The following is a 25671-nucleotide window of genomic DNA, read 5'->3' on the forward strand; positions in this document are numbered from 1 at the left end:
TTCTACATTACTAGTTTTTGTAGCGGTTGTTGGTTATGGAAGTATCTGTTAGTTGTGAGAGTAGTTTGTTTGTATAGCGGCTACCTGTAAATGTTTAAAGTCTCCTAGTGGTAATTCAACTCATGAATCTTGTCTGTGATCACAAGTTCCTTGTGTGGTGGTGGTAAGAATCACAATCATTGCATTTTTGGGGAATGATCTCTCTATTGACTGTATTGAGGCATTAGAAGTATACTCAACTCTGTTCAAACTTGCATGAGTTGCATCCAACAAATCATTTGTCCCAAGTTATGCTATTTTTGCACATTTTACCACTAGAATTCTATATTTTTATGCATATATACATTGATAATAACTGGGTTAGTTATCCTTTTGATTAGGTGATTGTGATTTCTTACAAGTTTCATTTCCGTGTTGGTTGATGTACTAATTATTAAGCAGAAGACAAGCAACCAAAATTTGGATTAATCGAGTTTTAAAATTTTTCCAAAGATGTCAAATGACTCAAATTGGTTCAAGTTCAGTTATGGTTTTCTAGCTCCAATTATCAAATAAGGCAGAGTGTCAATCTATGAAAACAAATATCTACTTGCTACGAAGTATATGACAAAGGCATCATAACAAATTGCTACGAGTACTAATCTCATGTTTCATTAGCGCTCAAAACATAGTACGAATTGGTTGTTCATAAAGTGAATCTTAAAGCTTATGATTTTAGTTAGTTCCTCTTTCTTATCCGCAAGTTAAACATTTAAGATCTTTACGATCTAAAAGGACTAAATTGACAAATGAGCATAACACAACTCACTAACCGTAAATATGTAACAGTGTATGAACATGCAAGTCTCACCCATAAGACCATACTACACCCAATGGTCATTTCATATAAATATCTTCATAAATATAATAATATTTCTCTTCCTATCCTATCGACCTCTCCTAGTACGCGGGAGCCGACGTGAATTCTTAGTAAACACTCTTACCTTAGTACCTCAGACTTTATTCGAATATATTATTTAACATTATTCTCCTCCAAAATCATTAAACACTAATAAATAGTAATACTATATTCTTAACTAAAATCACACGCAAAATCCTAACACATTACACATAAATGCCTCTCTTTATTAAGGATTTGGCATTGTACTTTCTCTCTCTTTGCCTCTAACAATCACCAGAAGCCGGCAATGGTCCCATAATTTTAAATTATGCCCCATTCTTATCTTTATACTCATAATATACAAGTAATATTCAAATCAAATCAATCGTATACTATACTATAAAATGTGTGGGTCCCACAATATGGTTGACACGTTCACATTCTAGCCGCATAAATTTAACCTTTTCATCCAAATGTTCAACCATTCCATTCATTAATAAGGCCTAATGGGCCCCAAAGTTCACGTCATAATTCCGGATATTATCCTTATCTCCAACTTATTAGGTCCACCAAAGCCCAGGCCCATACCACTTGCCCGCCTTTTCTTTTCCTTATTTATTCAGTCATTTGCTTTTTTCCATTTTTTTCTATCAGATATTTGTCCATATGTTCATTATCAAGTTTTCTTAAATTGAATAATTATCGGGTTACGTCATTTAGTTTAGTGTAGTCCACCAACATTTTAGCTGTTTAGAATAATGTCGTCTTTTTTTTTTTTTTTTTTTTATTTCTTCTGCCCTTTTTGACCTGCAAAAATCACGGAAATAACCCAGAAATTAGTATGCACTTTAATGATTACAAACATATAAAAATATTAACTTTAAATAAACACAAAACAAATGAGCTAACAAACCAAATTCAACATAAATTAAATTACAAGTCACAATACACATACACACATCACACACAAGAATTTGGAAAATAAAATTGTTTAACATAAGAAAATAAATGATTGAACCACTAAAATTACGAAAAATATAGAAATAGAAATTTCGCAAATTAGAAAAAAAAAAAAAAAAAAAAAAAAAGAAAAAGAAACGTAGTATACCTTCCAAAAAATCCAGGTTATACGTGTTAATGTATTGGTTAAATTAGCGGTAAATGCGCTCAACCATTTAAAATTAAAAAAAAAAAACTAAGAGCTAAATTGAAGGTCCAAAAATCCAAGGCCAAAAAAATAGGCATTAGAATCTGAGAATCACCGGAAGATTATAGGAATTTGAACAATCAGATTTCAACAACTCCGGATTCTCAGTAGTACACACAGAACCAGTAATTTTACACAACTACTCGTAATTACATTGACATTGACCCCATTCAAAAACTATAAAGGCCGATTTCGTGGTTTTTTTTTTTATTTTTTTGGTTCAATTTATCCAAATTTTACTTTGTATACGAAAATTATAATTCTATATATCTGTTTAATTGGACGAAAATATTTTTTTTTTATTTTTAGAAAAATTAATGCAAGCGATTTGAATGTTGGATGAAGTATGAAGGAGGCCGAAAATTGGCTAGGAAATGGCAAGGATAGTAGTAGTAACAATCTCGAACGACGCCGTATTGACTTCTTCTCGCCGGCGGTGATGAACGAACAGTTGCCGGAATCGGCGGCTTAGAGTTGACGATTCTCCGGCGATCGCTGTTTGTTGGAGAGTAATCAGCGCCGGAACACGACGATGAAGGAGATGAAGCTGGAGAAACTAACAGCGATGACGAAGATGATGATGATAACAACGATGATTTCGGAGGAGAGAGAATTGCTCTGATCTTCAACTCTTTACCAGAAATCAACGACGCTTTGTTGTATTCTTCGATGACACTTGTGAGATCGTCGTCGGATTTGATCGAGACGAGAACGTCGAGATCTTCGTTAGGTAGCTGACATCGCAGATTCACTGAATAACCACATAGATTCTCGAGTTTCGCCATTAATTCTGAAATTCGAACAACAAGAAGCTCAATTTCACCACTTCTAGAAGCTTCGAATGAATTGAATCAACACAAAATGAAGAAAAATTACGAAAAAAGTTGCTCACCAGAGAAGGAGATGTTGCGATGAACGGAGACGACACGAGTGAGGCCGCCGACGTAACGAAGTCTACCATCGGAAGGTCGAGGGAGAATTTTGCCGCCATAACTACATAGAAATTTGATTGAATTTGAGGTAGAATTAATAAGGGTTTTCTGTTGGACCGCCATTGATGGAGAAGAAGAGGTAAGAGAGAGGAGAGAGAAAATAGGAGGTTTTGAAGTCTAGTGGTTGCTTCAAACCGCTGAGGCTCAAAGATGGAAGGTTTATTTATAGCGGAAGGTTAATACGAGAGGGTGGGCCGTGGCCCACATGAAATTAATTAATTATTTTTATTTTTTTTTAATTTAGGAAGTTAATTAAATTATGGAAAGAAAAAGAAGAGAGCGGTTCCTTGAAGTTTGAAAAAAAATATGAAAAGAGGTTGGAAAAATATGAGAAATATTCGGATATTCTGTTTTAATTTTAAGATGGACCAAGTATGGAAATTGGGCCGTGATCTTTGTTCAGTTGTTGGAGAATCAAGAAAATTAACGAATAAGAATAAAGAAAAGTCGTGTGTAATGTATATATGAATGAATGTATGTGTGTGTCAAGTTTACTGCACATGATATTCTTAAACCTTACGGCCATCGTCGCATCGAACTTTATTCGACATGATATTCTTAAACCTAACGGGCATCGAAGTTTCTCGTGAATATTTTCTAATAATCGTCAAATTTTTGCTAACTATGGAGTATTCGATTAATGTCTGTTACAATTGAATCTTCAAATTTACTTAAGTTTGCACTTTTTTTTCTTGACGAAATGTAACAAATTCGATTTGCGTGTCTTTAAATGTAACGTGTTAATGCAGTTATGCTTGCAACCTTATGAAATAGAAAAATTGGAAAAACTGTAATGACAAATGTTGTCTCCTGATATAATTAATAAACTTTTATATTATTTTTTTGAAACATAATCAACTTAATATATTGTATATAATTTATGATATCATGAATATAGTATATTTTTTAGTTCTCACTTTATAAAATCTTGTTAAATTTCATATAAAGTATATGTTTCAACTGTAAAATTTTATTTCATATTCAAATAGACACGGTCAAAAATAGTAATAATCATTGTACATTAAATCGAAATCTAAATGAAACACCAATTTGTCAATTTGAGACCAATTCAAGGGAATAATAATCAATTTAAAATATAAGTAATAGTATTGTCCAATAACTTAAGGGACACACAAATCACACTCCCTACTTCCAAGTATAGTGCAACAAATTATCACCACCACGGACACCACCCCATCATCAACCACCTCGACGGTCCACCTAGACTGTGCTTCTGCCAGCCGGCTGCCACAAACGATTTTCCGAACGCCCCTCATCAACACCTAGTAGTCCTTCTGCTCTCTCTTCACCTCAGTCAATCACCATATATGCTCTTTTCCAGAGCATCCCACAATCAACTTTTATGACATGCATTAGAACTACATACAACTTGCTTCTCTAGGTCCATTTAGACGTAATACATAGATGATACAACTAATATAGTAATACTGAATTCTTGGCTAGATACACCTTACTACTCTGTAGTTAGATGTTTAATCATCTAAGCGAGCAAATGCCGCAACTTACAAGCAACAATGATGTGAAGACACGACTATTAATGGCCCATTAGTTACAAGTGTCCCAAAAGATAGAATTAATACTCAGTATTTCAATATCAACCATCTTTAATCATTCTAATAACAACGCTAAAAAATCCTTATACACCTCCAATAAATATCATTAAGTACTCTACTACTGTAACAAATATTGTATAGCTCAAAAGTCAAAATACGCCCTTTGATTTACAAATAAAACCTACTGTAAAAAAATACTACTGATGAAGGAAGCTGATAGAGATTATGTAAACTTTATACGTACATTTTTTGTATTGATATATACAGTATATTGTGTAATTATGTAAAGTTTTGTTACTAAAAATAGTTATATCAACAAGAGTTACATTCTATTTTCTTCCTTTTTCATTTTTTAAAACTCATTTCCTTAATTACCTTAATTTAATGAACCAAACATTGCACATCAGTATAATATTTGAGTCGTACACATCTACAACGACCTATATATTCTCTAAAAGGATTTAGTAACCTTGATACGGAGTATAATTTTATTTTATCAATCGTGCTAACATTATTATTATGTGGTAAATGCATGCATGTACCGTATATGTACATACAAATATATAATACTTCAATCTGTATCTCCGTTGAACAAGCAAGATATTTTAGCTTTTGTTTCTTAAGAGAAGGGATTGTATGTATTCACTTATATAATCCAGCATTTTATTGGACTTACATACTTTGTCAAAAGATTTGAAAAGAACTCATAAATGGACAAGAGAACATTCAATTCAAATAAACTAAGCATGAAGTTGAAATTAAGCAGCGTATAAAATTAGTTGACGTAACAAAAGAACAATGACAAATCTAATGCAAATCATGGATTTTGTTTAGAGCAACTCTTACGGGGTGATACACTCTCACAAACTAACTTTTACGTTAGCCTTAAAAGTAAGACAGGTTTAAGGATTTTTGCAATTCTTTTCTCTATTCTTTTTAATTATTTTCATAGCCCGAATATTATTAAAACAATCTGTCTTAGCTTGCATGTGGTCAGCCACACCGTGTGATCACTTATAAAATAACAAAGTAATCCATATAAAACTGACCAAGTAATCCCTATAATACTAACTAAGGGCTTGTTCATATTTACTTATTTTCAGTTCAGTTCAGCTCAAATCAGTTCAGTTCAATTCAGTTCAGTTCAGTTCAGTTCAACTCCAATCAGTTCAGTTCAATTCAGTTCAGTTCAGCTCTTAATTTCCCTCTCTCATAAAATATTCATTTCAGTTTAGTTCAGTTCAGTTCAGTTCAGTTCAGTTCAACTTCAATCAGTTCAGTTTAGTTCAGTTCAGCTCAGTTCAGTAAACATGAACAGGCCCTAAGTAACCCCTATAACACTAACCGATGAGTAACCCTATAACACTGACTAAGGGCCTGTTCTCATACGATTATTTTCAGTTCAATTGATCAGTTTAGTTTAGTTTCAGCTCTAATAAGTCCAGTTTAGTTCAATTCCTAATTTCCTTTTTGTAAAAAATATTCATTTCAGTTCAATTCATTTCAGCTCAGTTCATTTCAGCTCAATTCAGTCAATGAGAACAAACCCTAAGTAGCCCCTTTAACACTGACCAAGTAACCCCTAATACACTAACGAAGTAACCCCTATTATACTAACAAAGTAACTCCTGTCACACGGTGTGGCCAACCACATATAAGACTTTGTGTTATTAAAATGAATTTCAAAAAATATAAGTCATTAGGTTTTTGTAATTCAATGGCCGTTTTTTGGTTGAAAATTATAAGTAGTTAGGTTTTTGATTTGTATAATATATACTAACTAGCTTAGTTTCTCTGTTTGTTAACATATATTATGTGTCACATAGCTCAACTATGATCACTTATTCTACCAAAAGTTGTAGACCAAGGAAAAATAAAGTTCCCTACAATTATAAAGTGGTGGAGACAATGAATAACTACAACATGGGTCGATCATGTTGATCTAAACCACTATGAAACTCTGATTCACAAGAAGACACAAGTTTGTCCCTGAATGAAATGACAAAAAGCGATTGCATGCGTGATATATGTTAAGGTTACTAAGCTATCATCTGTAATTATACTGTATAATGAAATAAGGACATTGATTTTGATAAATTCGATCCAACCATAACAAATCACATGATTGGGTGTTAGTTCAAAGTTTGCATCAAATGTGGCCAAGGCATTACCAACCACCCACGTATGTACTTCACTATGTTACACTTCTCATTTTTTAATTTTGCTCCAAATATTTCTAGAGCTCTCGTAGTACTATATTACTCTGAATTATCTTGTATATCTCATGTCATATTCTATATTTCTATGTGGGTAGGATGTTCTAGGCTCCCTCCTTTAATTTTCACCATTTTCACAAAATGTAATTGTAATAATCTAGAGTGTATTGTATTGATATATAGCTTATATTATCAGTGTGTGTAGTGCACCACATACATCTCTTTAAACATGATACATGCTCTTGATTATTGGACATATGTTTATATGTACGCTTAAGCTAAGTCGAGTACAATTGGATTAAATTATGCTTGTAGAAAATTTTAAAGTACGTAATACATTTCATGATTAAGGTTGTCAACACGGCTATGTTAGTGGACCATCTCAACAAAAAATTTAAGCTCCCATACTTGGCGTGATTAATTCCACTTTAAAAAGATCTGATATCATGTTAGTGGACCATCTCATCAGCCAAAAACTTAAACTGATAGTTGAAGCCTAGAAATTTGTTATATACTTATATTCTCTATCAGACCAATACAACAAAAAGAAGGAGAAATTTGATTATCTATTAGTAATAATTTAAATAGGTAGTTTTTTTATTACTACTGTATTAAGTTTTCATATGAGAGACAGAGAGAGGGGGCAAGCCCCTAAGTGAAGAAAAAATAATACTCCGTAGAACATAGAACACAAAAATCGATTTTTTTTTTTTTTTTTTTTTTGAAAACTAAAACAAAAGACAAAAAACAAAAATAAATCAGCCTTATTCTAATGACTTTAATTTCTTTTAAATTGGTAGTACTAATAATATAAGTCAAAGTATTGACCACCAATCTAGATTAAGCAACTCCACTTAAATCTTCAACAAATGATCTTGAAATTCTTCGAGACTGCATCAAAAATCTTCATATTATAATTAGAAGAGTTTGCACCAAAAAAATTAGAAGGGTTGACCCCGAAATTAGCTAACCAATCAGCCAACTTTTTAAATGGTTTAGTTTGTTTCAGCCGGTTACCTAGGGATAAGGGACCAAAAAAGGCAATATTATTGGCATGGTGCATGAATTTAAGCTAAAGTTTGGTTATTAACTTATAATAGGACTAATAATATTGTATTAAAATTCCATTATAGCTTCATAAACATAAAAAATTGACATAAAGCAACATTTGATACACTGTCGACACATTAGACTATGATTAATAAATGATAGTGAACAACAGAGTATATATTTGGCATATTTAGCATAATAAATAATGCTACAGACTATAATTATTGTATCATTCATATAAATAGTGACTTGGTCATACCAGAGATTTCAAATACGTGTCTCAACCATGTTTTATGAGTCTAAAAAAGAATAACTTATAAAAATCTTATTTATATGATTCTAAAAATTCAAATCGAAAATATATTAGGCAAGGTATTTAATAATTATTTGTATTATTTGTGAGGTGAATGTGAGCTGACATAAAGGTCCAATACCAAACAGGTGGTTGTTTTGTTTTCTGGTTTTATTTTAACCGTTAATATGTAACGAACTTACATGTTAGTTTTATGATGAAACATTGGAACTTAATCTGATAGAGCTGTATGTCGTATGTAGTAAGATGTTTCTTCGGCATGGCTTGTGCTTCACCTAAAGATAAATTGTCTTTTGCCCACAATATTAATAACTCTTTTGTTTTTTCTTTCTTTTTATCTACTGTAATCATGTTTAACCAACCTATGTATCAAGTAAGGAAAACACAATTTACTTCTCAAACATTACAAATTAAATCCAAGTGCTTTGTTAGACATTTTTCTTGTTTGTATTTGATTAAACTTTGCCAAATAAGAATACATTGGAGAATAAGAATATAACTTCAAATAAATGAAGATATAATAAAACCATATTGTAAAACATATAATAAACTAATAGGGCCATTAGCTACAATGTTTATTACGTAGTATATGTTTACCATATTCTAAGTCCCAAGTCCTAACCTAATAGGCTTGTAGCCTAAATGGTTGGTTTGACCCATTTACATAAGGGCCATTAAGGTTACTTTCTCAGCTTAATTAGAGGCAAAGCTTGCTGATACGGTGCAGCCCAATAAGCAAATGACAGGATATAGAGATAGGTTTTCTTTCCCAAGCATCCAGTCTTTGACTTAAATGTCTGCTTCCCTTTCTTGGCCTTACAAATTTAAGAGAGATTGATTTCCTCCAATTACAAGTTTACAACTAAATCTATATACACATAACGTGGGAACATGCAATGCGAGCATAAGCCTTCTAACAATATGTACTATCTCCGTTACAGGTTATGTGCAATGATTTGACATAAAGCAGAGAGGGAAAATGTCTAATCGTTGCACATAACCTGTAACGGAGGTAGTATAACACATTGTACGAGGTACATATCAAAATTTTATAATTAGGATACGATGGATACGAGCAAGATAGTTTCCTTAAAGTTTAAACATCAAATTTTCTGAAGTTAAATTAGCTTGTACGAGTATGAGTAATAGATATATGGTATGTCCTAGACCACTAGTCAACTACTTGTAGTTTTTACCAGGTGAATATATGAAGCCTAGGATCATAAAACCATATTGTAAACATATAATAAACTAATCAGCTTCATACAACAGTTCAGCCAGTTACCAGTAGCTGAGATTGAGAATCAAGTAGTAAAGGCTATTTATAGTTCTAAATGGTGTAGTTAGTAGTGTTGCTAAGCAAGTTCAAACTTCAAAGTAAATAATGTAACTAAAACAAGGACAAGACGGCCCGGGTTCACTTGAACTCATACATACAAACTAGCTCCACCCCGGCCCTAAAGGCTGAAGTTGAGAGAATGGAAAACAAAGAAAGGCTGTTGTTGTTGCTGCTGTTCCTTTGAATTGAACTTAAATGCTTGACGACATTTTTGCTGGCAAGCTGATGCCACGGAATCCTTCATTGACTCAGGTCCACACACCACCACACCTACATTTGATCCCTTGAATTCACTTTCCATTTTTTGCAGTAAATCTGTTAAATCATCAAGTTAATAAAGGCTGTTAGTTGTAATGTAATGTAATTATTCACATGAATTTTGTAACCGCCTTTCAAATATATAAACAACCTTTGAAGATAGGCCTAGCTCCAAAATGGATTTCGTGTTGTTCCTCCAGTGTATTTGTACTTGCTCCTTCCATCGCGCTTAATTTCATCTCACCTTCATTGTCCCAAGTTGTTGCTAGCATCTTGCGTTCTGTCTTTGAATTTCTCCATTTCAACACCATTGCAATTACAGCACTACATGCTACAGCTATCAGGAAAGAGCACAAGAGAAAAAGATCTACTACTGATGATGGACTTTTTGGCTTGGACGATTTCATTTTAGGTGAAAACAGAAACTGGTTGAAGAAACAAAGGGACAGAAGATATATAGCAGAGGAAAAGCCAGTGATAGCACCCATCCAAAGAGGATTGATAAGTACTCTTCCAAATGAATGATTCGAGTTCTTCATGTCAAAGAAAATAGTCCGCGCTGCAGAGACTGAACTCAGAAAGTCTTTAAGGCTCGAATTAGACTTATTTTCTTGGGTTACAAAAACTTTTAGCTTCAGATGACAGAATTCAGAGGTTTGATTTGAGACAACATGAGAAATTGGATTCAAAAGTGAAATGTCTTGGGAGTTCTTAGTAACATATATAAGTTGTATTTGTGAGGGGCATCTGTTTCTGAGATCACCCTTTGCATAGGCTAATTCCTGCAGTATGCTTAACATGGGTGTTATCCCAATTCCACCCGCGATTAACAGCAGATTGTCATATCTGCAGGAGAAATTCAGAGAGTTTACTGAAGTTATCTTAACAAAACAAATCATATTTTCTAGTTGGTTATAGGAGACTAAGAATGCAGTACAGCATACAAACCTGACAAAATCAAATGAAGGCGGTCCATAAGGGCCTTCTATTGCAACAGACACACATTTTGTTTGGCTCTTTGACTCGACTTCCTGACACAAAATGTCGTACAAAGAATTTGTCCAACACCCTTCAGATTTGATCATAACTGACATTGTCTGATCGTTGACAGTACAGCTTGAAGTAATGCTAAATGGGTGCCAGTGAAATTTGGAAATCATCGGTATCTTTACAAATATTATACTGGTTGGTGTGTAGTTCAGTCCTGCACAATATAGGAAAACAAACACATTGTACATAATATGAATCATTTTACTGCCATCTCTCCATTTTTTGATGCAATAGGAGTGTTTCTTTGGTGCTTACTTGGGTCTTTCGGAAAGGTTAGCTCTATGATCTTGCTAGGGAAGATTCTCACAGAAAGAATTCGAGTTTCTGGACTTGATTGGATAACTCGAAGCAATTTGTCCATTGCAAAGAGGAAAACTCCCGCGAATACCATGAAGAAATGCTTGTCACCAGCATGAAACAAGAACAACAAAAGAAAGACTACATACAGATGGTGCATACAGAAGAATACATCAAACTTCCTCCTCCTTACTAAGGGAAGTGATGAGATCCAAATAATCAGCAAGGTAATGAGAGCGATTCCCCCTGCCAAGTATATTCGGCCTTCTTTCTGCCAACTCCATATCTGAAGTTACATTGTTGACAGAAATTATGTTATAAACATGACCTTTTTATGTTAGTCCTTATTCTACTTAACTTACATGAACCAATTTAAAATCAGTAAAATCAGATTTGATGAATGTTGGTGACTGCATATGCAAGACACTCGTAAATCATCAAAATTCAGTTTTAAAAAGTAAAAATCAGTTTAATCAATATAAATCAAGTTCAGAGCACAACAACACAAGAACACACTTTTCTTGTAATGATAAACACAGAATCAAACTCTCAGGTTTCTGTTAGATAAAAATTCATGTACTTTAACAAACAGTTTTACCATACTAAATTGAACTGATTCATATATAAACCTGATTTTGTATCTGATGATTAATGCCCCAGATGAAAAGAGTGCCTGCTCCATGCAGGATAGCAAAGAATGTCAACGTCGTCCCTAGCCAAATATGATACCTTACAGAAGCTTCAAATTGTACACCAAGCAACCTAAATATCGACGGCCCTCTAAGGATAGGGAAAAGGAGAAATCCAAGACAAATTTCTGCCAACAGACCAAACCTAGTCGAAATCCTCAAGAACTTTAGCTGCCAACTGAAAACACCAATTTTCAATTCAGTCAGTTATTCCAACCATAAATCGTCGAATTTAAGTCCTACTACCTAGTTCATAATCATTATTAAATTACATTGCCAAGAACACTCACATGTTCAGTTTCATGTGTTTTGCTGGTACTAACTTCTTAAAGTCATTGGAAATTCTAACATAGAATGTCCAAACTAAAAGAGTTAAAACAAAAGTCATGGCAATAACATCAATGCCATTTAACATACCAATAGGAGTTTTTACTATGATTGGATTATACAAAGCTGTTGTATATCTTCTTACTCCTCTGCATTCAAAATCCAAGTCTTTTAGTTAACAATATTTCACCCCATAATATCCATTAAAGCATAATTTTAGTATATAATTACCTTTTAATTGATCTCATTGGTTGCATATACATGTATACCAATCCAATCATAGCTAGTAATATAATGGGAAATGTATATACCACAAAATCAACACCTGCATCAAATTCAGATACATTATGCTTAGCAACAGTAACAAACAGTAATACCGAAGCATTAACCTCAAAAAGATGGGGTCGGCTACATGAACCAAGAAGTATATTTCCGATAAATATAATATAGTACTAAATTTTCATACCATTATACTTGAAAATTGTTGTCTGCATACCATCTTCAACCTTTTTCCAATTCTTGGTCCTAATTTTGGTGGGTTTGAGAAACCAAAGAATAATACACACCAAAAATATCAAAATCAACAGTGTTCTTAATAGAGCTAAGAGTACAATTTTGGCCATTTTTTCTTCTAACTTTTGAGGTTATACCACACATAATCTTGATTAAAAGATTGGATTATATAGAATCCTGAAAAAATTAACAAATAGACATTAGAAAGAGTGAGATTATACGTGTGCACATTACTAGCTTCTTAAAGTGGAATTAGCAATTTCACACTCCCACTATCTGTCTATCTTGTATAATAATTGTACTAGTAAGCAAATGAAATAAATACCTTGTTGATTATCTCCTCTTTGATGTAAATTGGATCTTGCAAAAATGCAAAGCTTTGTTGCGTTTATAAAATCATCCTATCTAACACGATCCCACATGGCCGCATACATTGATACATATGAAATTGGACTTTCTTAGTGATCCCGAGATTAGTTATGAGATCCTCATACAGAAAAAAATTGTTTCTCTATAATCTCATCTTTTTATGTTTTTGGACCACTAATCAACTGTTGACTACATGAGATAAGTAGTGATGGCATTGTATAAAATGTCACATCCTCTTCTTGGAAATGCTTTTTTGCTTTAATTTGGGCATACAAGGTCGTTGCTCTCGGTCAGATATTTCTATTAACAGTCACTTGATAAAAATTAATGATAGACATAATTAAATAATTAATCATAAGCTTGGATATTTGAATCATAGCAATAATATCTGTATATAGACTATATAGTACTAATATTGGTGGTGGACCAATTTTAAAGTTGTGACTACTGACTAGTGATGGGTCATTGCTCGTTCTAGAATTAGTTCATTACTTTGCATGTTTATATTCAATCATAATAAATAATAATACAAGTATATGCAAATATGAGATTTTAAAAGTGTAAGGCCCTGTTTTTGGAGTTGATTTGGACTAATAAAAGTTGGCTAAGGGTCGTTTATGAACTAAGCTGAACTAAACTGAATAAAGCTGAAATACATATTTTATGAGAGAAGGAAATTAAGAGCTAAACTTAACTGAAATTAAACTAAAGTAAACAGGCCCTAAGGCGTTGAGCTGAACTAAACTATATTATTATTATTATTATTATTATTAGCCGCTTAAGAAGTTAAGAGGAGATACTTAGATAGCAACACCAAAAAAATATAATATAAAATAAAATAAATTTCTATTAGTTAGGATTACAGTGTTTGGTTAGGCGTAAAATAGTTAACGAGAAAATTATTCATCTATATTCTCGCATTTAGTATTTTATGGGGTGAAAGATGATTTCCTTAATAGTGAAAAATAGCTCTCCTAAGGATGAGAATAAGTTCTTTTGAAGGGAAGTTAAATTTTCCCACCATTCTAACCCTATTTCAGCATTTCCTTTTTAGTGTTTGTACAAATGGTTCTCTATTAGACTATTGTATTAGTTTTACACACATTTTTATATATGGTTGGCCACACCGTCCGACCAATAATCATAGGAGTTACTTTGTTAGTGTTATCGAAGTTGCGTTGTGAGTATTACAGAAGCTATTTGGTCAGTATAACAGAGGTTACTCGATTAGTGTTATAGGATTATTTTTATCTTTTATAAGCGATCACATGGTATGGTTAGCCACCCACAAGACATGTTGTTGATTTCATTTTAAGGAAACAAATTAAAGGAAATAGTTTATAATAACGTTTTTCATGATCAATTTTCATTGAAAATATTTTTCTTCTTCGACAAAACAAAGCGGACCATTAAAATGTACTTTACTCATTTCAGCTAATGGATTGCATTTGGGGCATATGGCAGTATTATTCCGTTAGACGAGATGAAAATTTATTGAAAGATTATTGGGCCAATTTGCAATGTTAGTCCACTTTTCTTTTAATGGGTTCAAGAATAGCCTTACACCCAAAGAGTTTTGCATCCAAGGATACAGGGCCCGACAATCTACACCACTTTATAAATATTTAATAACACCCCCAAATTTTTACTCATCTTTTTATGTTTGTCAATGTTAAACTTTGTGGTAATTACTACATTAATTATGCATATTTATAAAAATTATAAAACATATTACTCTCTCTGTTTTCAAAAGAAGGTTACGTTTGGTGGTTTTTCACAATCAATAAGCAAAATAAGATGGTGAAAAACAAACATCAAATTAACATTGAGCATAGGAATATTTACATTGAAAGTCGATAAATATTTTTATAAATGGAAATATTGCATTGAAAATATGTAAATAAGATAGTTGCATAAATGTGATACTGTGATAGTACTCGTAGTTAATTACTCCGTAGTAACTTGTCTAATGATATCCTACAATAAAATAGGTCTCATTACATAATTTTACTTCATTCACTCTAAAGTAGTCAACAATCATTATACACGTAGTAAAATTGTCAAATGAATATCCATTTTAAATAGTGCTAAGAAAAAAAAAACACTTCATTGTCAAAGGTATTAGATTTGAAAACAAAAATCAAATGGGAACAACCGGACAATTATCGAGCATTTTCTACAAACTTGCTTCGACGTGAAAGTAGGGAAATCTTAGTAATAAATCCCAACCTAATTGTTTGAAATTGGAAGGGTATGTTTATTGCTTTCATGCTGTGTTGGATCGATGTGCAAAGACTTTGTGAGTCTTGTGGGATTATGTATTAATGTGCCGCGTTTTCTCCTAAAATATTTACTAGAGTACAAATTCTTAATTTAAAATAACACAATCTTTAAAAGCTTTTAGAAGAGGAAAACTGTCAAATAAGACTTGACTCGTTTTCTTACCTCAAATTATAGAGGTTTGACATTCGATTCTCTGTTAAGAGAATAACATTTAATGATAAAGATAATAATATAAAAGTTTATTCAAATCAGACAATCAAATTAGATCATACCCTAAGATACGACTCAAAATGCCACAACATAAAACCTACAGATATGTCATGATATATATGTACTTGGACACAATGTATCCGGTTAGCTTGGAACAAAAACCTTGGCCCTCATAGTAGCAAATGGAAGTCATTATCCACCCCACCACCCCCTCCACTATGGAAGGACCAATATATTGAAATGATAATCACATAAAGATTAAATTCTGACAATATACTTGTTATCTACCACAGTATGTGGACGATATACAAGCTCCTTTCTATCCTCTACTATAGTCTTTAAGTCATTCCATTTTTCCATATGTTCAAATTCACCCCACCTCTCTTAAAGTAATTAAAAAGCTTTGTATGTTATTTGCTAGCGATTTTAGGGTAAAATTGTAATATTACAAACTTACCCCTTGAAGAAACTTGAATTTTCTTTCTTGATTGTGCCAAATACTCAAATAGGCAAGAAAAAATGGGCTTGGAATAAGGTGTAAGTGTAACCAAATGGTTAGAAAAGAATGACAAAATCATGATTAATAATCGATAATCTACTCCTTACAAACCGCTATGTCAGGTCTCATATACAGAGTAAGTAATAAGATCAGTAGGTAGTGACATATATAATCCGATAATTCCCATCATCTATAAGTACTCCACTTTGTGAAATCCAATTATATTAAATAAATCTCTTACACTATTTATCTACTCTTTGAAACAAAAATAGGGACATGTATGTATAGTTCCCATTTCTCATATTTCTTGATTTATGTAGCTATATAATAACCGCGTAAAATTAAATTTTGACTAATAAAGGGAGTAATACACTAATACATATATTTCATAATTGTAATCCTAATAAACATGAATTATATCATGAAGTTATTGATGAACTAAAAAATGAGACATGTTCCAAACTAGTAGATAGAACATTAGAACCTACCTTATTTTAATACAATGGGACAAACTCTACTCAAATAGAAGTTGAAACACATGCAGTGGCGGACCCAGGATTTTCCGACTGGTGAGTCACAATCGATAATCAAATATGTAAAAAAAAATTTTTACCAAACAACCAAATAATAGTACTAAAAAATACATCCAAATATTCAAACAGTACAAAATACAACCAAATGTTCATATAATACTACAAAAGACAACTAAATAGTAATGCAAACTTATTAAAATAGTTCTCGACGAGTTTTCATGTTTTGATATCGATTCATGATATCTTCCATGCTAACATTCAAAAACAAATCATTCTCCAAAAAAGTAATTAAACAATCATTCAACATTTGATCTCCCATGCTATTTCGTAGTTTGTCTTTCACTTGCTTCATGCCAGAAAATACTCTTTCCACACTTGCCGTTGCGACAGGAAGAAGCAACACCAACTTCAAAAGTAAATAGACCCTATCATGAGTTTCAGACAATCCCGTTTCAACCAATTTGATTGAAAGATCACTAAGACCCTTCAAATTCCAAAACCTTTCATCTCCTCTAACAGAACAAATGTAACTATCAAGTGTATGACCAAAGACTATCAATTCTGAACTTGGAAATTCATTAGGATAGAATTTTGCAAGCTTAATCAATTTTTCCTTATCAAACTTAGAAAAACGATCCACAGGACTCAAACAAGACATACACACAAGTAGTTCTTTAGTTATTTCGGGAAATCGATTTTCAAGTTCTTGCAATTGAAGATCAATGACACCAAAAAAAACTTCAACTCGAAAATGATGTAGATTAGACACTTGTGGGCATTTACCTCTAAACAACCTCCTCCCGGGAACAACATATTTAGCCTCCATATCTGGAACTGCAATGTCATAGTCACCAATAAAAGAAATTACCTTTTCCATATGAGAATCCCATCCTTCATCTCTCATTTTTTGCAAATTAGTCTTGGTTACATTAACCATGGCCATTGCATTCACAATGTCTTGATCGTGCTTTTGTAAGGCCACATTCAAAGCATTTGTTATCGCAAATATACTAACCATCAAGTGTGCCACGAACACAAAATCAAAGGACATCAGAAGATTTGTAAGTGTTTGAGCTCTATTAGAATCTATTGTATCAGATACTTTTGCAATATCCTCAAGAGAACCAAGGATTACAGGGAATAAATCAAGTACATTCAAGATTGTCTTGAAGTGAGATCCCCAACGAGTATCACAAGGTCTACCTAATCCACGTTCTTGATTTAAACCTGAACCCGTTTCAAGTTCACCTAGAGACAATGCATCCACCACTCTTTGAGCTTGATTTTCACGAAGAAACTCTTTCCTTTTTGGTGAACCCCCCACAAAATTCAAGAGAGGTGCAAGTACATCAACAAATAACCAAGCACAATCTGAATTCTTTTTAGCAAGTGCAACTTGAGTTAATTGAAGTTGGTGAGCAAAGCAGTGGACAAAATAAGCTTCTTTACACTCATTCTCTATAAGAGTCCTAAGGCCATTAATAGAACCTTGCATATTACTTGCCCCATCATAACCCTGACCCCGTACTTGAGAGAAAGACAAAGAATGCTCCATTAATAAGGATTCAATAGCAGTTTTGAGAGTCAAAGAAGCAGTGTTTACAACATGCACAATACCAAGTAAACGCTCACACACTTCTCCCTTTCTATTAACATATCTCAAACAAAGAGCCAATTGTTCCTTGTCAGAAACATCAGCGGACTCATCAGCAAGGATAGAAAATAAACCACCATCAATATCTTCAAGCATTGCTTTAGTGGTCTCTTTTGCACATGCATTTATGATATCTTTTTGGACTTTGGGAGAAGTAAGTTGACAATTACTAGGAGCATTTTTGAAAACAACTTTAGAATATTCAGGATTACCTTTGGAAATAAGGGATAAAAGTGAAAGAAAGTTACCTCTTCTTAAGGAAATTTCTTTTTCATCATGACCACGGAAAGGCAACCCTTGGAGTAAAAGCCATTGGATAGATTCAATTGAAGCTTCAAGTCGCGTCCTATATGCATTTGTACTCTCAGCGGTTTGTTTTGTTAAGGCTTGTGTGATGCTTGAATTTTGTTTCTTGAACAAATCCATAGCTAAAACAGCATTATTATGTGCACTCAAGTGTTTACCGACATGTTTTCTTATTAAATCCGATCGATTCCATGATTTGAAACCATCACTAACAAAAGCATCACCTCCAAAAGCATTTTCATCCTTGAATAGATAACAAGGGAAACAATAGGCAGCATCCTTTTCCACACTATACTCAAGCCAAGTCCAAGTATCAAACCACTTAGCACAAAAGCGACGATTTTTGCCAAAAATAGAAGTTTGAGGAAATGTAAAGTCTTTGGGCTGACAAGGCTTTCTTTGAATGTAAATTCTTCTCACTAAATCTCTATCATCTTTATGAAATTGACTCATTTTTCTCCTCTTTCCTGGATCTTGTGGAATATTAGCAAATTCATGTTCACTTAATCTTTCTCCAAAGATTGGGGCATTAGGAGAACATTGGCCTTGTTCATTTTGAGGGGAATTTTGAGTTGAATAATGAGATGGAGATGAAAGTTGCTCACTTTCTTGAGGTGGAGTTATAGTTTGTTCATTTTGTGTTGGATGTGGAAGAGAAGTTGGAGTAGGATTCTTTTTAGCAAAGAAGCTAGTAATGTTTTGCATTTCATTTGGAGTATGTTTTCTCTTCATTCTGAAATTTGAATAAATATTGAACTAAATCAAGCAATATTCCCCAGAAAAATTATTTGAATAAATATTCAACTAAATGGTCTAAATCAAGCAATTTCACATAATGACATAATCACATAAACATATTACAAAAAACACAATTACACAAAACAGATTTCACATAAGTAATAACTAATAAGTTCAAGAGATTTCAATTACACAAAACACAATTACACAAAACAGATTTCACAAAAAAAATCAATTGATGATTAGTTGATTACCTACCTTGCTAGGCGGAGGCGAGCAGCGGAGCAGGCGGAGCAGCACTGCAACAGGGCCACGGGCAGTCGGCCAGCACCGCAGCACGACAGTCGGCAGCACTCAAGTCTCAGGCACCGAGGCACGCACTCAGCAAGACATCAATTCGCCAATTCAGCAGCACAACCAACTACAAATTAACAAATCAACCAAAGTTTAAACCAAAGTTTAATAAAATTAACAAATTAGACTGAATTAATTTGAAGATTAGAAATTAAAAATAAAAATTAGAAATCGACTTACTAGCACCGACGTTTCGAGTAGCGATTTCACGAAGAGGACGGAGTCCACGAGTCACAACCACCGAGTCACCGACGTCCGACTACCAGACGATTAGGCGAAGAGAACGGTGACTGCCTGGCTGCCTGGCTGGGACGAAGCGAAGAGGCGAAGTCACGAAGAGAAGAATGGAGATGAGCGTCGAGCGAAGAGGCGAAGTCACGCGAAGTCACGAAGAGAAGAATGGAGATGAGGCGATTAGGCGAAGTCACGAAGAGAAGAATGGAGATGAGGCGATTAAGAATGGCGGAGAAGGCGAAGTCACGAAGAGAAGAATGGCGGAGAAGGCGAAGTCACGAAGAGAAGAATGGCGGAGAAGGCGAAGTCACGAAGAGCACGAAGAGGCTAGGGCTTGAAGTCTCCTCTGATTTTTTTTTTTTTTTTTTTTTTTTAAAAAAAATAACTTAAAATTTTTTTTTGGGCCTGGTGAGTCACTTGACCCACCAGGTCTAAGCCCAAGTCCGCCACTGAACACATGCCTTTTTTGAGAATTTCTCTCCTAATTGATGTCTAACGCATGACTTATATATGCATGTCTACATCCTAGGAACAATATGTGGCCTCTAACACATTTAACTTTCCCCAACTTTCTTTCCTCTACCACGTCCTCTCCCTTCTTCATCATAAATTATTGCATCTTTATTTAATAAATTATTTACATCTCCAGACAAGATTTTTTTTTCTTTTATATAAGTCATATTACATATTATTTCTAGTGGAAATATACCTACTAGGAACAAAAAAGAACTACATAAATATATATAATGGAAAAAGAAGCATATTATGATGATGAAGTTGAAATACTAGAATTTCAGCCTTCATGTAACAAGGAGAGTAAGTTTGCGGCTGAGATTGTAGAGATTGGAGAGGAAAATGATGAATATAAAGGAGTAAATTGTGGAAGCAAAGTAAATGATAATAAGAATGAAGATGTTTATGTTGCAGTTGGTAAAGATGATGTACATGTACTTAAATGGGTTCTTGCTCATGCTGTTGTACCCGGAGCTCGTGTTAATCTCATCCATGTGTCTCATCCAATTTCGTCCATTTCAACCCCCGGTAATTTTTATACTCTCAGCTAATTTTTTTGTATTACCTCCGTTACATATTATTTGCAACGATTAGATATTTTTCCTCTCTGTTTTATGTCAAATCGTTGCAAATAATATATAATGGAGGTAGTATGTTATATGTAAGAGTACGAGTGATTTACTTGCACGACCTCTTGGTTTAGGCTAGTAGCATATTAAGCATTCCATGCATAACATAGGTTCTAACAATAAAATTAGGGGATGTGATACTCACCTCTGAAGATGGCTCTGCACCATGCCAGGTCGTGCCTCGTGTCAGACCCACGTGCTTTGGGGTTAGCTAGGCTCGGCCCACTAGTTTCGTGTTGGGCCGAAGTTTTCAAAAAGTTGGTCCGTGCACAGCCCAGACCCATGTGTCATCGTGCCGGACTTGCGTGCCTAAGCAAAACTGCATTGATTTTAGCATATTTTGTCGTGTCATATCTTATCATCTTCTCCCAAATACCTCTTTAATACTTTTATGAAGTATATAATGTATAAATAGGTCATCATTTTAGTGCATCCGATGATCTTTATTTTTTTTTTTTTTTTTTTTTTTTTTTTGATGATGATTAGATCCTTTTCTTTGAGTTAGTGAAGAAGAGTGTTTAAACAGTTTGGATCATACTAAGTTAAGTCTTTTAGATATGATAAGTTTGCGTAAGTATTAGATGTGGCGACTTTAATTTCGAGTTCTTTTAGTTAAAAAAGGTACGTATTACATAGCTAAGCTATGTTACATGTCTTTTTAATTCTGCACTAACGAGTGTAGGACTGTAGAATTAACTCTAGATTTTTTGCTTTATAATTTGTCAAGATATTTAAGAAAGTTTTAATTTCAAAAAAATTTGTTGTCATTTTAGATCAAGGAGGAAAAGAAACGGTAAAAAAATAAAGAGGGATAATGATATATCATGTTGAGTGATCGTCTGATCGAAGAAGATGTGAGAATATGTCAATTTGCGACAAATAAACAGCTGAATTGCGTGTTGCTAACTAGTTGTTAATACGATGCCGTTTTCAGTTGGAAGGTTGTGGATTGGTCAATTGAGTCCCGAGCAAAGCAAGATTTTTGCAATTGAAGAGCACAACAAGAGGAAGAATTTATTGAACAAATACATTCGCCTTTGTCTTGACAACAAGGTACATTTTACAAAATTAATTTATTAATTATGTAGCCACCAAAAATTGTGAATAATTCTTGTGTTGAAAAATTATAATAATATTAATTAATTGTGAGAATTGAGGATAAGTAAGCGAAAAACATGTGATTTCATTTTGAATTGTAAATCAATATAATTACTTCGTATATAATTACTTCATATGTAGCAATATTTGGTGGTGGGAGTAAACTAAATGATCATCGTAAGGAGGTTCAAGGTGGTGGAGGAACTGTATCGAAAAAATTAAAAAAAGATCAATCTTAGGCAATAGAGATTCTGCAAAGATCTTTTAAACGATTCATTTTAAAATTCTTAAAAGTGGTTTAACTTGCGTTATTCATATAATTAATGTTATGTTTGGGTTTTAATTAAAAAAAATAGGGTTGCAAGAGAAAATAATGACTTTTTGAATGTTTAATTATAGAGTGTTCTATTTAGCTTGGCATATAAAGTGATATGTATAATGCTTGTAATCAAGTGTAATATTTTACTTACTTGAAAAATACATATAAATATAAATACAAGAATTTCACATTGCAATGCCGTCATAACATTTCAGGTAAATGTGGATACCATACTTATTGAGTCAAGTGAAACAACAAAGGCGATTTTGGATCTTATTCCAGTTCTCAACATGACTTCTCTTTTTATGGGCACCAAGCATCAAAACCTTGCAAGGTATTTTAATCATTGAAGCACCAATCTCCTTGTATATGTCTTTCCTTATTACTATAAATTTAACCATTGATAAACTTTCTCATGGCGTGTTGATAATAAATTAAACTTTTTACAGACGATTGATAAAAGGATCAAGTAAAGGAGCATTAATCCAAAAAAGCGCTCCGAATTACTGTAAAGTCTCCCTTATTTATATTGGAAAGACGAGCGTGGATTATCGAGGAAAGGTACATCACATATCATCTCCCTTCGTAGCCTCAAATGACAAACAAACCAAAGTAACTCGACAAAAGTACAAAGGGAGTCACAAGAAATGTACGTGTTTACCGGTTAAGTTCGGCTAAAAAGTTTTTGGCATCACATGTATGAATAACATTCAATAGTCATTAGAATTATGAGTGATATTTTACTTGTTATGGATCTTATGATCATAATTTTTATGAGGTATATTGTATATATGAAATTTAATTTTACCTTGTTTTGTTTGAAGTTTGCTAACCCCTTTGGCTACAAAAAACATGTGTTATCTTAAAAAATACATGCATTAGCAAGCGTGATAATAGAAAGGTGTCAACTAAAAAAAAAAAAACAGAGGAGGTATTAATTACTTTTATGTTGTTCATAAATCATAATCCATATTTAATACTTTTACATTAACAACTTTTAAGCGGCTACTCCAAACTGTGAACCCAATCATATTGTTCAAACATGTAACAATTTAAAATTCAAAGGTGTATGACCTCTTACATAACTTAATTCAACCAAACACATGGTCTCTTTAAATGTAATGTATAACAAAGTAATATTACCACAAGTTTACAAAAAAAAATTTAAAAAAAAAAATCACAATATAACCCAAAAACTTTTGTTTTTATTTAGAATTAAAATTTATATCATCCACAAAAAGATATTATATTAAGTGAGTGACCTACGATGAAGAGCACGACATTATGTAAAGCAAACTTTATTTAAATAATATCAAATAAGATAATCCTCCATAACTCCATAAGTAATTAAAATGCAACATTATTGAAAAATCAACGACTCAATGCTTATAATATCAACTTTACGACGCTGTGCCGAGTGTCTAAGATTAAAAGTCTATAATCCCCACCTGGAAGTTGACATAGTTTCCACCTAAAGATTGCATATCAAAGCTATACCTTTCACCTAAAATTCGATAGAGTTAATAATTTAGGCCCTATTCAACGGAGTAACTAGAAAGTGTTAGCTAACGGATATGTTACAATCAAGTAGTCAACAAAGTGTTACTCTGTATTAAAAATATCAACCGTGATTTCGTAAATCAAAAGGTGGTGTCAAACATGCATGCCCTTTATCTGACCAACTTAACCGACCTATTGGCTTTTCCATATTGCATAAGATACGCACACTAAACCGCAATTCGCAAAATATCTGCGACCTCTTCTCTTTTTGTATTTTCTGCATCTATTTCGTCTTCCTACTTTCTCCTTTGTTCTAGTGCTAAACATCGCCCGCAATTTACCATATAAAGCCCACAAATATGATATGGTTTGACCATTATGTCCATTTTCTAAAATTGAAATAATCTCGGTGTAAAAAATGTGGAGCCTTACTGGCTCGCCGGGGGAGACCGGAGGGCAGGCCGGAGATGCGGGGGACGCCGGAGGTACGTCGTCGTCGACGGAAAACGAGGTAAGTCACCGTTAAAATTCACGGTTTACCGTCGGAGTGGCTCCGGCGCCTAGGATGGACGCCCATACCGTAGCCTGGACGTCCAAGCCAGACGCCCATACCGTAGCCTGGACGTCCAAGCCAGACGCCAGAACCACCAGAGTGGCGTCCAGCCCAGACCACCAGACTGGCGTCCTGGCCAGGCGCCACTCTACTGGCTGAGGCGGCCCTGCCAGGCGCCAGTCCAGTGGCTGTGGCAGCCCTGGCAGACGCCACCCTTATAAATTATTTTTTTTTTTCTTTTTTGATTTTGTTGTTGTTTTTTATTTAATTTTTTAAAAAAAAAAATCGAAAATGATTTTTTAAAAAAATTCGAAATGGGTTTTTTTTAAATTAAATTTGAAAATTCGAAATAGGTTTTTTTAAAATTAAATTTGAAAATTCGAAATGGTATATTTTTAAATTTAGTTTGAAAATTTAAATTGGGTTTTTATAAAAATTAAGTTTGATTATATATAATTATGCTTTTTTTGTGTTAATTCTGTGTAAATATAGAAATTAAATGTATTATCCGTTAAATGTATTTATTGTAATATATAATTGATGCAGGAATATGGTGGAGACGGAAATGATTACAGTGGGATATTTGGACATGATGGTCCATTCGAAGAAGCTCAACAGGCGATTGATTGGGCAAAACAGGTTGCAATTGCAGCTGGATTTTGCTTGGTAGTAGTAACTCATAAATCTCAACGGGATGGTAGAATGGATCGCATTTTGAGATGTGACCGTTATCGCAAAAGAGAAGAAAGAGATTTTCGTACAGCCACTCGGTTTGATACAAAGCGGAAAGGTTGTGGGTGTGAGTTCAGAGTAAAGGTTCGACAACTACGGAGTCGTGACGGTTGGGAAGTGATTGGTTACTCTAAATGGGGGTATCACAACCATGAGATGATAGTATATGAAGAGGGTCATCGACAACTGAGCGGCTTAAGTCCTGCTGCGAAACTAGTTGTGAAAGAAATGAGTGATGCTCAAGTGAAGCCTGCTAAAATATTAGCATCTGTGTTAGAGAAATTTCCAGAAGACCATCCAAACCGAAGACACATCTACAACGTCAGACAGCAACTCAGGTTTGAACGGTCAGAGGGAAGGAACCCTATACAGCAGCTGCTACACCAGGCACAATCACGTGGTTACCTGTTCTGGTTTGATTCTGATGAAGATACAGCGGAGG

The 25671-nt window shown here is 33.7% G+C and overlaps 4 protein-coding genes across 6 annotated transcripts; 1 reads left to right on the plus strand and 3 right to left on the minus strand.

Moving 5' to 3' along the window:
- Positions 1–1600: 1600 nt before the first annotated feature.
- On the minus strand, positions 1601–3318 carry LOC110700330. Its single transcript, XM_021877855.1, has 2 exons — positions 2980–3318; positions 1601–2877 (listed from the first exon to the last, which is right to left on the minus strand). The coding sequence occupies exons 1-2, from the start codon at positions 3140–3142 to the stop codon at positions 2402–2404; spliced, it is 639 nt and encodes a 212-aa protein (XP_021733547.1). The 5' UTR covers positions 3143–3318; the 3' UTR covers positions 1601–2401.
- Positions 3319–9449: 6131 nt separating this feature from the next.
- On the minus strand, positions 9450–13379 carry LOC110700333 (ferric reduction oxidase 8, mitochondrial-like). Of its 3 annotated transcripts, none has more exons than XM_021877857.1 (9): positions 13031–13379; positions 12659–12882; positions 12424–12517; positions 12156–12341; positions 11806–12043; positions 11135–11462; positions 10778–11033; positions 9981–10675; positions 9450–9886 (listed from the first exon to the last, which is right to left on the minus strand). In XM_021877857.1, exons 2-9 carry the CDS (start codon positions 12813–12815, stop codon positions 9690–9692), a joined length of 2151 nt encoding a protein of 716 aa, XP_021733549.1. In that variant the 5' UTR covers positions 12816–12882; positions 13031–13379; the 3' UTR covers positions 9450–9689. The 3 variants fall into 3 exon arrangements, with proteins under 3 accessions (XP_021733549.1, XP_021733550.1, XP_021733551.1); XM_021877858.1 differs by having other exon boundaries at positions 12659–12717; positions 13031–13378; XM_021877859.1 differs by lacking the exon at positions 12156–12341 and having other exon boundaries at positions 13031–13378.
- Positions 13380–16833: 3454 nt separating this feature from the next.
- LOC110700849 (zinc finger MYM-type protein 1-like) lies at positions 16834–19291 on the minus strand. Its single transcript, XM_021878433.1, has 2 exons — positions 16894–19291; positions 16834–16850 (listed from the first exon to the last, which is right to left on the minus strand). The coding sequence occupies exons 1-2, from the start codon at positions 19289–19291 to the stop codon at positions 16834–16836; spliced, it is 2415 nt and encodes an 804-aa protein (XP_021734125.1).
- A 681-nt stretch (positions 19292–19972) lies between these two features.
- Positions 19973–23607, plus strand: LOC110700334. The gene is made up of 4 exons (XM_021877860.1): positions 19973–20926; positions 21962–22080; positions 22660–22778; positions 22894–23607. The coding sequence occupies exons 1-4, from the start codon at positions 20632–20634 to the stop codon at positions 23120–23122; spliced, it is 762 nt and encodes a 253-aa protein (XP_021733552.1). The 5' UTR covers positions 19973–20631; the 3' UTR covers positions 23123–23607.
- Positions 23608–25671: the final 2064 nt, after the last annotated feature.

This window comes from Chenopodium quinoa, unplaced genomic scaffold, assembly GCF_001683475.1.
Source record: "Chenopodium quinoa cultivar QQ74 unplaced genomic scaffold, ASM168347v1, whole genome shotgun sequence".
In the NCBI taxonomy this organism is placed as follows: Eukaryota; Viridiplantae; Streptophyta; class Magnoliopsida; order Caryophyllales; family Amaranthaceae; genus Chenopodium; species Chenopodium quinoa.

Bases quoted from the DNA above. Each gene is read 5' to 3' on its own strand.
- LOC110700330 (XM_021877855.1), bottom strand. From the start codon at position 3,142: ATGGCGGTCCAACAGAAAACCCTTATTAATTCTACCTCAAATTCAATC. The intron at 2,878-2,979 runs GTGAGCAACTTT...TTCGAATTTCAG, and splicing joins TCGCAACATCTCCTTCTCTG to AATTAATGGCGAAACTCGAG.
- LOC110700333 (XM_021877857.1), bottom strand. From the start codon at position 12,815: ATGGCCAAAATTGTACTCTTAGCTCTATTAAGAACACTGTTGATTTTG. The intron at 12,342-12,423 runs GTAATTATATAC...TTTTGAATGCAG, and splicing joins CCAATGAGATCAATTAAAAG to AGGAGTAAGAAGATATACAA. The intron at 12,044-12,155 runs GTGAGTGTTCTT...TGGTGTTTTCAG, and splicing joins AAACACATGAAACTGAACAT to TTGGCAGCTAAAGTTCTTGA.
- LOC110700849 (XM_021878433.1), bottom strand. From the start codon at position 19,291: ATGAAGAGAAAACATACTCCAAATGAAATGCAAAACATTACTAGCTTC.
- LOC110700334 (XM_021877860.1), top strand. From the start codon at position 20,632: ATGGAAAAAGAAGCATATTATGATGATGAAGTTGAAATACTAGAATTT. The intron at 20,927-21,961 runs GTAATTTTTATA...TGCCGTTTTCAG, and splicing joins TTCGTCCATTTCAACCCCCG to TTGGAAGGTTGTGGATTGGT. The intron at 22,081-22,659 runs GTACATTTTACA...ATAACATTTCAG, and splicing joins GCCTTTGTCTTGACAACAAG to GTAAATGTGGATACCATACT.